At 46.8% G+C, this 13,208-nt stretch overlaps 1 protein-coding gene across 1 annotated transcript in view; it reads right to left on the bottom strand.

Moving 5' to 3' along the window:
* The window catches only part of LOC134333947 (leucine-rich repeat-containing G-protein coupled receptor 6), a 60,447-nt gene extending 47,256 nt beyond the window's left edge, over positions 1-13,191 (bottom strand). The window contains exon 1 of the mRNA XM_063016113.1: positions 13,022-13,191. Coding sequence (XP_062872183.1) covers positions 13,022-13,191 — 170 coding nt within the window. The remainder of the gene's footprint in view (positions 1-13,021) is intronic.
* Between the last annotated feature and the right edge of the window lie 17 nt (positions 13,192-13,208).

Below are 13,208 nucleotides of genomic sequence, written 5' to 3'. Positions count from 1 at the left end.
AATCTGGCAGTGATGGGGCTCGAAACAGCAACCTTCTGACCTTCTTACTAGTCCAGTACCTTAACCACTAGGCTACGATGCCCCCAGATGTTTCTGAGCCTCTCTGAGCAGCTGCAGTATGGACGGGGGTGGATCAGGTACACCGGGGTGTTTTTGGGAGGGTTGTTGTTGAGGTTCTGAGGTTCTGATGGATGAAGATCAGAGTCGGTGTGTTAGATCAGATTCTCCTCGGGCGTTCCTGATATTTACACCACAGCTTTTACTTTCTCTCTCTCTCTGTTTTCTTTCTGGGTGAACGGAAGCTCCCCGTCTCTTTGATGAAGACATCCAGAGGGTCATTAACACCCCCCTCCCAAACCCCACCTGCCCCCTCTCGCATTCCTGCAGGTCTTTTCTCTTGTCATTAAGCGTGGCCCGGAGCTCCACCTTTTCTTCTCCTCCGCTGCGCCCCATCCGAACTTGTTCTTGTTTTTTCGGGAGCGTGATCCTCCCCCCTCTTCATCCCTCCCAGCCTTTGATGCTACTGTGGGGATTTAAGGAAGCATGAAGTGTCATTAACGGCGGCTCTGTTTATCACCTGCCAGGATCCTGAACCACCTTTATTCAGGCGGAGATGGTGGAGGAACTCCAGGACCTGCTCAGACCAACTCTAAAGGAGTAGAACTCTTTTGTATGGGGTATAAAGGGCGTCTGAAGAGCTCTCACCTGTACGCACACCTGTATTACTGCACATCAGCTTCGATTTAACTCTACTCATCATTTCTATTCAAATTTCATTAATAGTTTTACCTTAGAATTAAAACTGCGAACGTTCGTACGTTTACATTTGGGGCATTTATCAGACGCTTTTACCCAAAGTGACCTACACTGATTACAGTTCGAGCAATTTAGGGTTAAGGGCCTCATTCAGGGGCCCAACAGCGGCAACTTGGCAAGCGTGGGCCATGAACCGGCAACCGATGTTTACACTAAACTGATAAAAATACATGGACACGCCTCCGAATTATTGCATTTAAGTGTTTCGACCACGCCCTTTTCTAACAGATCAAATAACAGATCAAAATATGCTTCCAGCTTTGCAGCAACAGTTTAGGGAAGGCCCTTTTCTTGTGTCAGCATGACCTGCACACAAAGCGAGCTCTATATAGAAAACTCCAGTTGTTTTGGGATCAATTGGTGCATCGACTGTGAGCCAGGCCTTCACGTCTAACATCAACACACCTGTTGGACCCTTGAGCAAGGCCCTTGACCCTGACTTGTACTTGCATTGTACATATTCAATCACAATTGTAAAAGCATCTGCTACAATGTGCTAAATGTAAACGTTTGCTGAGCGTTTGGGTGGTGCAGGGTAAGATCCAGGGTTCGAATCCTCAGCATACAGACATGACTGGCTCTGTTTGGGCTGGATGGCTGAGACCCTGTGATAGATCTGCAACCCTGACCGAGATAAGTGAGAGCCGGACCCACCGCAACCCTGACCGAGATGAAGCTGTAGTAACATATAAAAACAGGGCAGTGGTAGGTCAGCAATTAAGTATCAGATGGCAGGACGAGTAATCAGAATGTCGCTGTTTCAAGCCCCGCCACCACCTTTATACTGTTGGGCCCCTAAGCAAGGCCCTTAACCCTCAATTGCGTGAATTGTATTCAGTCATATTGGCACCACATTTCTGTTGATCATGTGTAAAATCGTGTCCATAATAAAAGTTTGGAACATTAAAATTCAATTCTACAAATGTAGCGCCTCTGCACGGTGACTTTAAGAGAAGAAAACTACAAGCTTAAACCTCAACTGCAGGAGTTTTAAACGTCTTTATTCGCTTGTTTATTTACTATTTTTCTTAAACTAATATTAAAGAATTTAACAGAATAAAGCGGATTCATGTTTATTATATTTATTTATTTTACACCTGTATTCAGTAGCTCAATCGATGTGAAGTGGAGCAGGAACGATTCTGAACGTGGTTTCACTGCTCGTGTATGACAGAGACCCTGGACTCAGACCCCTGTTATACCAGATGAGATCACACACTACACCACCACCCCCCTCCACCCCCAATCCTCCAAAAATGCTCTGTACGGGCGCTGAAACCGATACGCTCGCCTCGATACGCTCGCCAAATTTCGGTCCTGTTCCCCCGGTCTGTGTAATCCGGGGCTGCAGGTGAAACGTTACACCGCTGATGTAAACGCACCCACCCACAGGTCTGTCACTGGACCATCATGGGACCAGAAGCTCCACGAAATGGCTCTGGGTGACATTAACGATCCTGTTTTTAACGAGACTTTCATAGCCATGTTTATACGTACACAGAGAAGTCATGGGCTGTAGTGGTGAGGAATCGCCTGCATGAGCGCAGTACATTTAAAGTCTTTCTCCGTGTATCCCAGCTTGTTTGGGAGTTGGGGTCAGAGCGCAGGGTCAGTTATTGTACAGCGTCTTTGGAGCTGAGAGGGTTAAGGGCCTTGTTCAAGGGCCCAACAGTGGCTGCATGGCAGAGCTGGGATTTATACTCCCCACAGGTGAACAGGTCAGTTATAAAGGAGCACTCGTTTATGAGCAATGTAGCTGTTTATTCAGAAATGTCTCGTCTTGTTTCAGGTGCTAGACTGACCTGCCTGCAGCCCAGATCTGTCTCACAATAAAGCATGGATCATTATGATGTGCCATATACGACAACGGAGATACCCAACTGTTGATCAGCTGAAGTCTGAATAAAAAATTCCGGCTCTGCCATCGGTCGGCAAAATTGGCCACTGAGTCTGCTGGGTGGGAAAAAGACCGGACTAAGTGGGCGGAGTCTTCGAGCGCTGTGCAAGGACCTTGGTTAGCAGCCTGAGGCGCCTGTGCAAAAGTGGAGGAGCCTTATGTGCGAATCCCCCGAAGCACGGACGAAAAAGAGGGGGTCGAGGGCGTGTCGGAGGGGGCGTGGAGCTGGCGAATATACCCAGCAGTGGAAGACTAATTGGCTATGACTAAATTGGAAGAAAAATGATTTTAGAACAGGACTTCTAACAAACTTATGGTGAGGTGTCCACGTACTTTTGGTGTTTTTCTGTTTGAATGCACTATACGCTGTCGGTGGGACTCATTATTCTGAGCAATCGTAACGGATGAAATTCTAAGTGGGATGGTCGGACTCGGAACTGAGACGGTGACGGCGGGGACAGTCTGGAGCCAGAGCTTTGATAGTATCGTCGGTGCTCCTCTGCACGGCCGTGTTTACATCCCTCCCCGACCCGGGTCGCTCCCGATAGCCATCGCCCCAATGGCAGATGGGAAAAATGCTCCAGGTTTTACTGGGAGGAATGTGGAGTGGAAGCCGGGCAGCGTAGCAGGAAGAGATTAGCGCCGGAGGAAGCGTTTCGCTTTTGGGATTCCCAGAGGGGTGCAGGCACGTCGCTGTCCACATGCTGTAAATTCCTTCCTGCGCTCCGGTTCCAGTGAGATCATACAGAACGGTTTACAGCGCCGAGAGGAACGGCGGGACGCAAACGTTCAAACGTTACATTCATATGAATAAGGCGGACGGACGGATTTTATTCATCCCCGGGGGTATCGGTACCGGCTAGAGCTGAGGGCGCACACGGCTTTCACTCCTCTTATTCTCCTGTGAGTATGGGTTACACTGGTACCTCCTAACTCCACGTCCCCTAAACTCAAAATCTGTGAAAATCAACGCCCTCAGTCAAGAAATTTGTTCCCTTAAACTCGATGTGTGTAATCGTCGCTTTGTTCGGCGCTCGGCTTGATCAGTAAACCCTCATCAGTGTGTGAATCTGAGCTGAATCTGCATCAGTGTGGAATAAGGTGCAGATCCAGGGTTACAGCTCCACATGTATCTGTGTTTATCTGGATTCTCCTCCCTGTTTCACTTTTAAACTTGTGTTACAGCTCCAGCTTCTGAGAAACGGTGAGAATCAGAATCAGCTTCTCCCAGAGTCTAAAACGCTTCTGGTTGAAAATAAAGCTTAACGTGGTTTAATGTAGTAAAAGAAGGAGACAGTAGCACTAAACTTCTCTTCATTATTACAGCTCATAAGTTCCTCCACTAATCACATTCCTCACTCGCTGTTTTACTACAGTAAGTCATGCTGAGTTTTGCAGAAGCGGTTTTGTCACTTCTCGTGTGATTGCGCCGGTGCTGAAGGGAATACGGTATTTCGACATCGAGCATCTCCACCATTAAGAAGCGTCAGGAAACAATAAAGAAGTAAAACTAAAGTGCAGCTTTTATTGTATTGTTATTGATGTGTAACTGTTAGTAATTGTATTTCAGTGTGTTTATATTATATTTGTGTTATTTTCAGTGTTTAAGTGTCAAAAACAACCTCATTATTTTACATGAGACTAAAATATCTGCAGCTCCACGGGACCATGGACGCATTAACAGGTTCTCCAAACGTCCTTATGGGGAAAAATACCTCGAAACTCAAATCCACAGAGTTGAATCGGTTCATCTGGACACGAGTTTGTTGTAGAGAAACGTTTCGTCACTCAATCCGAGTGACTTCTTCAGTCTGAGCTGGTGTTGAATACCCCGACCTTATATGCAGCCGATTTGCATAACGACAGATCACCGCCCACTGCATAACAATGGAACCGTTGATCAGGTCCATATGCAAATCACAGTGAGCATTCATTACAATGGTCACGTGTGTCTTTCACACATGATTGGGGTAAAGCTCCTATTACGGTGTTGTATGATGGTGAGAGATGTACTCTCAGGCCCCCTCCCCGGTTTAGAGATGGTCGTTCCCTCTTCACATAGATTTGACTCTTTGACTCCCCGTTCAAACCTTGTTTGAATCCCCGTTGAAACTCAACGTTTTAATGGTTTGAATGGTAACGTGTGTATACTCGATATGACAAATGTGGTGATTATCAATATCGTGTAAAAAGTGCTATTGAATATGTACGATATTTGTGATGTACCGCCCAGCCCTAATGCTGGAGCAACAGCACATTCTGATGATAAATAAATGAATGGAAACTGATAGAACAGCGCGAGGTTTGTTGTACAGAGTCTCCGTCCCGGTTCTGCTCCTGTTTGCCGTTCCGGTTCCCCCCAGGTTGGTCCTGTGTGGGTGGTCCATCCCGGACATTTCCCCAAACTCTTAATTTGCTTGTCAGGGTTTCCGTCAGAGGCCGGACTGGTTATCCGTCACCACTCAGCCGCACCAGTTCACATTAACAGCAGCAGCTCGCGGTTAGAGAGACGGAACTCCAGACAGGAACTGTGACGTTATCAGCCTGTAGATTCATCATGTCTGTAGGACACGAAAATGTCCGACTTGTTTTCTGTTCTGCTTCTGTATCTCTTTATCCTCACTACATTCTATTCTATTCTATTTCTATTGTCCTTTTTATATTCTGTTCTGTCTCTTATTGGAAAGGAACTGCGGCCGAATGCACGTCAATAACACGGTTCCTTTTATTGTGTCGGGTTGGAGTTCCAGTCCTTTATCTGTCGTTTGTGTAGAGATTCCGGTCACTTCTCAGGGGAGCATTCAGCGACATATAATTAAGGGTCTAGCTCAGGGGTGTCAAACTCATTCTCACCGAGGGCCACGTCAGCATCATGGTGGCCCTCACAGGGCCGATTGTAACGTATCCTGCTGTGATTACAGTCGCCTTTTAATTCTTAGACAATTTGTTGGTTTTCTTGTTGGCTAAATTCTGTATATTTATAACGTATATCTACATTTATATCGTCCTCCTTTACCACAGACACGCCTCATAACACCAGAGACGCACCGCTTTCTCTTCCTGAAGCACAAACTCGTTTTTACCTTCACATCTTTCATTACATTTCCTCCTTCTGCTTCAGTTTCTCTTCATGTACATTTATAGATCATGTGTAAATATTTCACTTGTTGGAATACCGCCTCAGTTAAACGCTGATGTGGAAACACTGCCATCTAGTGGTGGGATGAGGACACTTTGTGGGTCACAAAATCGGCATGCATTGTGGGAGATGCAGTTTATGTAGATTTTACAGTGAATTTTAAAACGATCGTTCTGCCCTCACTAAGAGTTTTCCACCTTTCTTAGCTACACAGACAGACAGACAGACAGACAGACAGACAGACAGACAACTTCCTCCAGAATACAGTTAGGTCGGGTGCAATGCAGTCTGTCATGCTAGCCCACCATCGCTATGATCCAGGTTCCAAACCCAGTGGAGCTATAAATACACTAATACGTTACACTGTCACTCACACACACACACACACACACAGAATAATAACACTAATAAAAACATCATTAACACCGGGGGGACAGGGGTGAGGCGGGTACATCTGGAAACACTTTACAGGAGGACAAACACACTCAACCTCTTCAGTAGGGTGTAGGGAGTATCGGTAGGGTGTAGGGAGTATTGGTAGGGTGTAGGGAGTATCAGTAGGGTGTAGGGAGTATCGGTAGGGTGTAGGGAGTATCGGTAGGGTGTAGGGAGTATCGGTAGGGTGTAGGGAGTATCGGTAGGATGTAGGGAGTATTGGTAATCGGTAGGGTGTAGGGAGTATCGGTAGGGTGTAGGGAGTATCGGTAGGGTGTAGGGAGTATCGGTAGGATGTAGGGAGTATTGGTAATCGGTAGGGTGTAGGGAGTATCGGTATGGTGTAGGGAGTATTGGTAGGGTGTAGGGAGTATCGGTAGGGTGTAGGGAGTATCGGTAGGGTGTAGGGAGTATCGGTACACACTACACCCTAACCCTGTCCCACATAAATCATTTATCTGTTCTGATTCTTCATACACCCTGGCGATACCAAACTACATCCATCACTGCCCCCTAAACCCTAACCCTGGATCCTTTACCCCATCACTGCCCCCTAAACCCTAACCCTGGATCCTTTACCCCATCACTGCCCCCTAAACCCTAACCCTGGATCCTTTACCCCATCACTGCCCCCTAAACCCTAACATTTGGTGCTGATGTGTAACCAGGCTCTGACCCTACAAATGGTCTTTGGACTAAATGGAGCACGATCAAACACTCCGAAGAGCCTGTTATGGCTGCAAAAGTGGGACAAATTTACAGAAATTCCCAGCTTTTATGGTCAGGTGTCCACATCATTAAGATATATGTTTTTTATAATGATGAATTATAGATAGAATAAATAAGAGAAATAAAGGTGTATGTAATAGCTGAGTGAGTAATGAATGAGCTGTGTTGAGGGAGACGTTCTCCTAAGCTCTGCTCTGGATTTATTTGAAGATGGCTCGGCGGTGATGCGCCGGTCTGCGGTAGGTCCGCCTGTTTATTTATCCTTCGTGGACTGGGAGTATTTTTGGGCTGACTTCACAGGCCAGTAATTGCTCTCATTTCACTGGTGGGTAATGGGAACGGGAGGAAATGAACAATTACTGGCTTGTTTGTTTGAGGGTGAAGTTGAGACTCTCTGTGGGTGAGCGTGTGGATTCTCCTAAAACTCGCACTATGTGCTTAATAGAAGCCTGTTGGGGGGGTGGGGGGGGTGGGGAGGGGGGGGCACTAATGTGTGGTTTTATTCATTTAGGGATTCTTTTCAGGCATTTAGGGGGTTTCCTAAATTAAACACACACACACACTCGGCTCTAACAGAGAGCAGGTAGAGCTTTACTATCGAACACCAGCGCACCCCCCAACACCACCAACACCCCCACGTGGGATCACCTGAGATACACATGAGGGTCAGAAGTATTTTTTTATATATATTTTTTTAAATAATAAACAGTCATATAAAGTTTTAGGACGGTGCTCGAGTGGCGCATCGTTCTATTACACTACCCACCACCACTGAGATTCAGTGTTATCGCCTGTATCGATTAAGAAGTTGGGTGGCTGGAGCCCTGTCATGGACTGGCACCCTGTCCAAAGTGTTCCAGTGTGTCCTGTAGGAACCGGGCCCGCCGCAACCCGGACCAGGGTAAAGCATTAGGCAGATGAATCTGACACTGTTCCTCTGGACTGGTCAGAAGCAGACACAACAAACACAGTTGGCACGAGTGGTGGAAGATTATTTTCTGATGGCCAGAAGGGACATAAATGCTTTTATGGGTCATATATACAGATATGAAGCTGGGATTCGAACCCACAACCTTCTAGCTGGTAACCCAAAGCTCTACCCACGAGGCTGCTGTCCCCTAATTAACAGTGTGAGTCTCGGTGCAGTGGGGTACTCTTTTTGGAATAAGCGCCGCAAAGTAAAAGTCCAGCGTGCAGAAGTCATCAGTGTGAACAGAGGAAGTGGGTATATCTAAACTGAGCAGCCAGTGAAAGCTGTTTATTCAACTTTGAGCTCCTGTCGCGCTCATGAAACTAGCAGCTACATGAAACGCAACCTCTCCACCAGCGGGGTGAAGGATTACGGGTTGCAAAAATGGAACAACTAGAACGGGGGTTGAGAACCCATGCACTACCGATTCAATACAATTTTCAACCTTACAGTGATTCTGCTGTGAAACCTAAACCCTAAACCCTGTTCCTCAATCCTAAACCCTGTTCCTCAATCCTAAACCCTAAACCCTGTTCCTCAATCCTAAACCCTGTTCCTCAATCCTAAACCCTAAACCCTGTTCCTCAATCCTAAACCCTAAACCCTGTTCCTCAATCCTAAACCCTGTTCCTCAATCCTAAACCCTGTTCCTCAATCCTAAAACCTAAACCCTGTTCCTCAATCCTAAACCCTAAACCCTGTTCCTCAATCCTAAACCCTGTTCCTCAATCCTAAACCCTAAACCCTGTTCCTCAATCCTAAACCCTGTTCCTCAATCCTAAACCCTAAACCCTGTTCCTCAATCCTAAACCCTAAACCCTGTTCCTCAATCCTAAACCCTAAACCCTGTTCCTCAATCCTAAACCCTAAGCACCAGCTCTCATCCCAATGTCAAGGTCTACTCCCAGGGGTGTGTGTACTGACCTCAGCCTTGGATGATCTTCACATCGAGTGGTCTGATCCTTCACTCACTTACTCATTCAGCAATCTATCCTTATTTATCCTTGAAAAAAAGGCAGCGACACACCCTAAACACAAACCCACTGACTTACTCCCACCTAGGGGCGATTAACAGTACCCAATAAACCTACTGGCATGTTACTGGAAGTATGTGACAGTGAATGAAGGTCAGGTTTAAACCCAGGTGCCCAGGACCCGTGTCTCTGTGCAGCACTCATCCCACTACCAGTTGCAAAACACATACATGATTTCTTTATTTAGGTTCCTATTATCCTGATTAAGGTCCTGGAGGGGGAAGGGGGGTCCAGTATAACCCTAAAACAGGGGCAGGAATGCACCCTAAACTCAAACCCACCCACTCACCCACCCACTCACCCACCCACTCACTCCAAAAGTGAAATTTAAAGCAGCAGCTAAGCAACTAATCGTGTCAGGGATGGAACCCAGGTCCCCGGGACCCGTGCCTCTGTGTGGCACCCATCACACTACCAGCTGTGCCACCACAGATATTTATGTGCGTGTTATTAACTGGTTCAGACCTTTACACTGTTGGAACTGAAGACTCTGGTTCCACTGGTGTGTTGTTGCAGGAGCATGAGGAACATTTCCACTGTTAACCTGTATAAACACTACAGTGTGTGTGTGTGTGTGTGTGTGTGTGTGTGTGTGTGTGTGTGTGTGTGTGTGTGTGTGTGGACGTGCCTTGGCACAACATCTGAGTTTAAATTGAAAAGGCTTTACCAAGCAGGTAGAATTTCAGCTAAACATTTGAAGAGTCCAAGAAAGTCCTTACACCTCCACACACACACACACACACACCCACACACACACACACACACACGTGCGCACACACATCAAAACCGAGTCAATATTTACGCACGTTTACCGTCGGACGCAACAGGGCCTCCAGCGCAACACATTTCCACTTCAAACCAAAACCATAAAGAGGGAACGGAATGCCAACGTGAATGAAAGGCACACACACACACACACACTCACACACACACACACACACACACACACACACACACACACTCACACACACACACACACACACACACTCACACACACACACCTTTCAGTTCACATCTAAAGGTTTACGGTTAGAGATGAAGGGGTACGTCTGAGGTTTTGGGGTTTGATCACATGACTATGTACCGAGATCGGGAGAAGGTTCAGAACTTCAGCACATTTCTATATAAAACATACACAACATATCGGAGTGTGTCTGTGGGAATTTGTGCCCATTTAGTCAAAACAGTATTCCAGAGGTCAGGCGCTGATGTTATAAGAGAAGATCTGGATCGGTACTAAGATCCTCTCGTACTTACTTTTGATCTGAAGGTTGTAACAAGGCACCTGAAGGTAATACTGAATCAATCCACCTACTGGTATGTGTTTGGAGGGGGAATCTGGTAATTAAAGGGAAATAAAAGAATGAACTGACTGTAATTAAAAGCCGACAGGTGAACACGATGTTTAGATTTCTGTCCCTGACTTAAAGATCAGTGCTAATTATGTAGCAACACTTTGGGGAAGGCCTATTAGGGAGTGTGTCTGTGGGAATTTGTGCCCAGTTAGGCAAAAGAGCATTCAAGAGAAACACTTTGGGGAAGGCCTATTAGGGAGTGTGTCTGTGGGAATTTGTGCCCAGTTAGGCAAAAGAGCATTCAAGATAAACACTTTGGGGAAGGCCTATTAGGGAGTGTGTCTGTGGGAATTCGTGCATTCCAGAGGTCAGGTGCTGATATTAAAAGAGAAGATCTGGATCGGTACTAAGATGTTCCTTTTCTTTTATCTCTTATTTTCTTTTGATCTGAAGGATGTAAAGAGGCACCTGAATCAATCCACCTACTGGTATGTGTTTTCTAATGTTAAAGCAACACTTTAGGGAAGGTCTGTTCCTGCATGATTCTGCCCTTGAGGAGGAACATCAGTGCCCGACCTCAATAATGCTATTTTGACTAACTGGGCTGAAATCCCCACAGACACACCCCGGAATCGTGCAGAAATCTGTTAAACAAGCATCTCTGATCTATTTAGAAACACGGCGTACAGTCCTGGTTAGCGACCCTGTTCCTAAATATTTAGGCTGAACGAGGGTGGGAAGTGTTTACAGGCCGGTCGAATCGAACCCGACCATAATGCCCCCCACCGCCGCCGCCCCGCACCGATCATGTGACCTGAATGATTTTTCACGATGGAACATTTCACTCGTCCTGCGTCATCGTTTCACTATCACGAGCCATCTGGAGAGGCTTTAGCTCTTAGCAAGGGCTAACGTCCAGCTGACACCGAGAAACTCAATCCTCACTACTCTACACACACATTCCTATCAGCGAGCACACACACACACACACACACACGCTCGGGGTACGGGGAACGAACCACAGCCAGAAGTTACAACACATTCGCCACACCTACATGCTGATTATTAATATTAATATTACATTTCTGACTGAGGGTCTGAGCAACATAATCAACGCCTGTATTAGTCATATATACATGTACAGGTATATAGACCTGTATATAACAGGGTTAAGGGCCTTGCTCAAGGGCCCAACAGTGGCTGCACTGTAAACCCGGGGGTTCAAATCCACAATCCTCCAATCGCTAGTCCAAAGTTCTACCCACTATGCTACCCCGACTCTGTGATGGTTATAGTTTCACATATATAGGAATTTTTCTCCCAATTAAGTCATATCCAATTCCCCTAGGTGTATCTCTTCTACTGCTGAGGAGGGCCGTCCCTAATGCACGACACACGCCCAATTTCTTCTGCAATATCACATCCAGAGAGTCACGCACTGCTCTCCATTATTCACCGTCTCTGTGCGATGCTTCCACCAGCCAGCCTCATTAATGAGGAATTCCCTAAACCGATCGTGTCCGTGCAGGCGCCCGGACGGTCAATAGCACAGTCGAGATTAAACTGAGAGAGACTACAGGACAGAGAAAGACACAAAACTTGAGAATAAGAACAGAAGTGAGTCTTTTTTAAAGCTGTTGGTGCAAAGAAAAGCGATTTTTTTGGTGTGAATTAATTAATTTACTTTTAGCAGACGCTTTTATCCAAAGCAACCTACAGGCTAAGCAATTAAGGGGTTAAGGGCCTTGCTCAAGGGCCCAACAGTTTGCAACCTGGCAGTGGTGGGGTTTGAACCAGCGACCTTCTGCTTACTAGTCCAGTTCTTTAACCACTAGGCTACACCTGCCCCTCGTTAATGATCCGTATCACTTAGAAGAGCAAGAACTTCAGAAGACCAGTTAAAGAACCTGCTAAAGAACCCAGCGTGAAGTCCACAGCCACGTGGGATCTAAACCACACGTTCGCGGTAAATGCAGGACCGCTGTAAAGTCTGGACAGTTCACGCTTAAGGTGGTCGAACAGGTGAAGTAGGAAACGTGTTCCTGGATCCGTCACCCATCATCTGCACCAACCAATCAGAAACAGAGATTCAGCCATTCATATTGTGAGCTGTCATCTCTCAGGTACATGACTAGTAATCAGAAGGTCACCAGTTGGACCCTTGAGCAAGGCCCTTAAACCTCTATTGCTCTAATGCCAAATCTCTCCATCTACACTGTCCAGTCCTGCACCAAAACATCTCTCCCTCGCAACATCTACAGCATCTACGGCTGCGTCCCATTCCACACCATTCCATTCTCCACTAGATCCATGACAGATCAGTGCTCCACCAGTGGTGTCAGTACTCATCTCCTAACGTACGAGGTTCCTGAAGGAACTCAGAGATGAAAGACAACAAAAAGTAGGTGAGAAAGATAGACGGGTTGATAGAGACTTTAACTTCTCCCTCGCAACACCTACAGCATCTACGCCTGTGTCCCAATCCACAGCGTTCTCCACTAGATCCATGACAGATCAGTGCTCCACCAGTAGTGCCGTTACTCATTTATATCCTATTAATTACCGTACCAGGTTCCTGAAGGAACTCAGAGGTGAAAGACAGAAACAGAACAGAAGTAGGTGAGGAAGATGGACGGGCTGACAGACACACGCTGAAGAAGCCTGGACGAGCAGGTGCAGGTATGCGCGGTGTACAGGTGTACTCACAGGTACGAGGTGAGGGGGTGCAGGTCCGAGGGGACGGCCCACAGCGCCAGCTCCGAGCAGTCGGTGATGAGAAGCATTCCCTCCTGTTCACACGAACACGCCAACGGGCACGCGCTCGCCCCGGCGCCTACGCTCCACGCCAGGCACGCCAACAGCAGCGGCCGCAACATGAGTGTGTGTGTGTGTG

This window comes from Trichomycterus rosablanca, chromosome 19, assembly GCF_030014385.1.
Source record: "Trichomycterus rosablanca isolate fTriRos1 chromosome 19, fTriRos1.hap1, whole genome shotgun sequence".
Classification (NCBI taxonomy): domain Eukaryota; kingdom Metazoa; phylum Chordata; class Actinopteri; order Siluriformes; family Trichomycteridae; genus Trichomycterus; species Trichomycterus rosablanca.
This window is presented reverse-complemented; position numbering and strand designations above follow the sequence as displayed.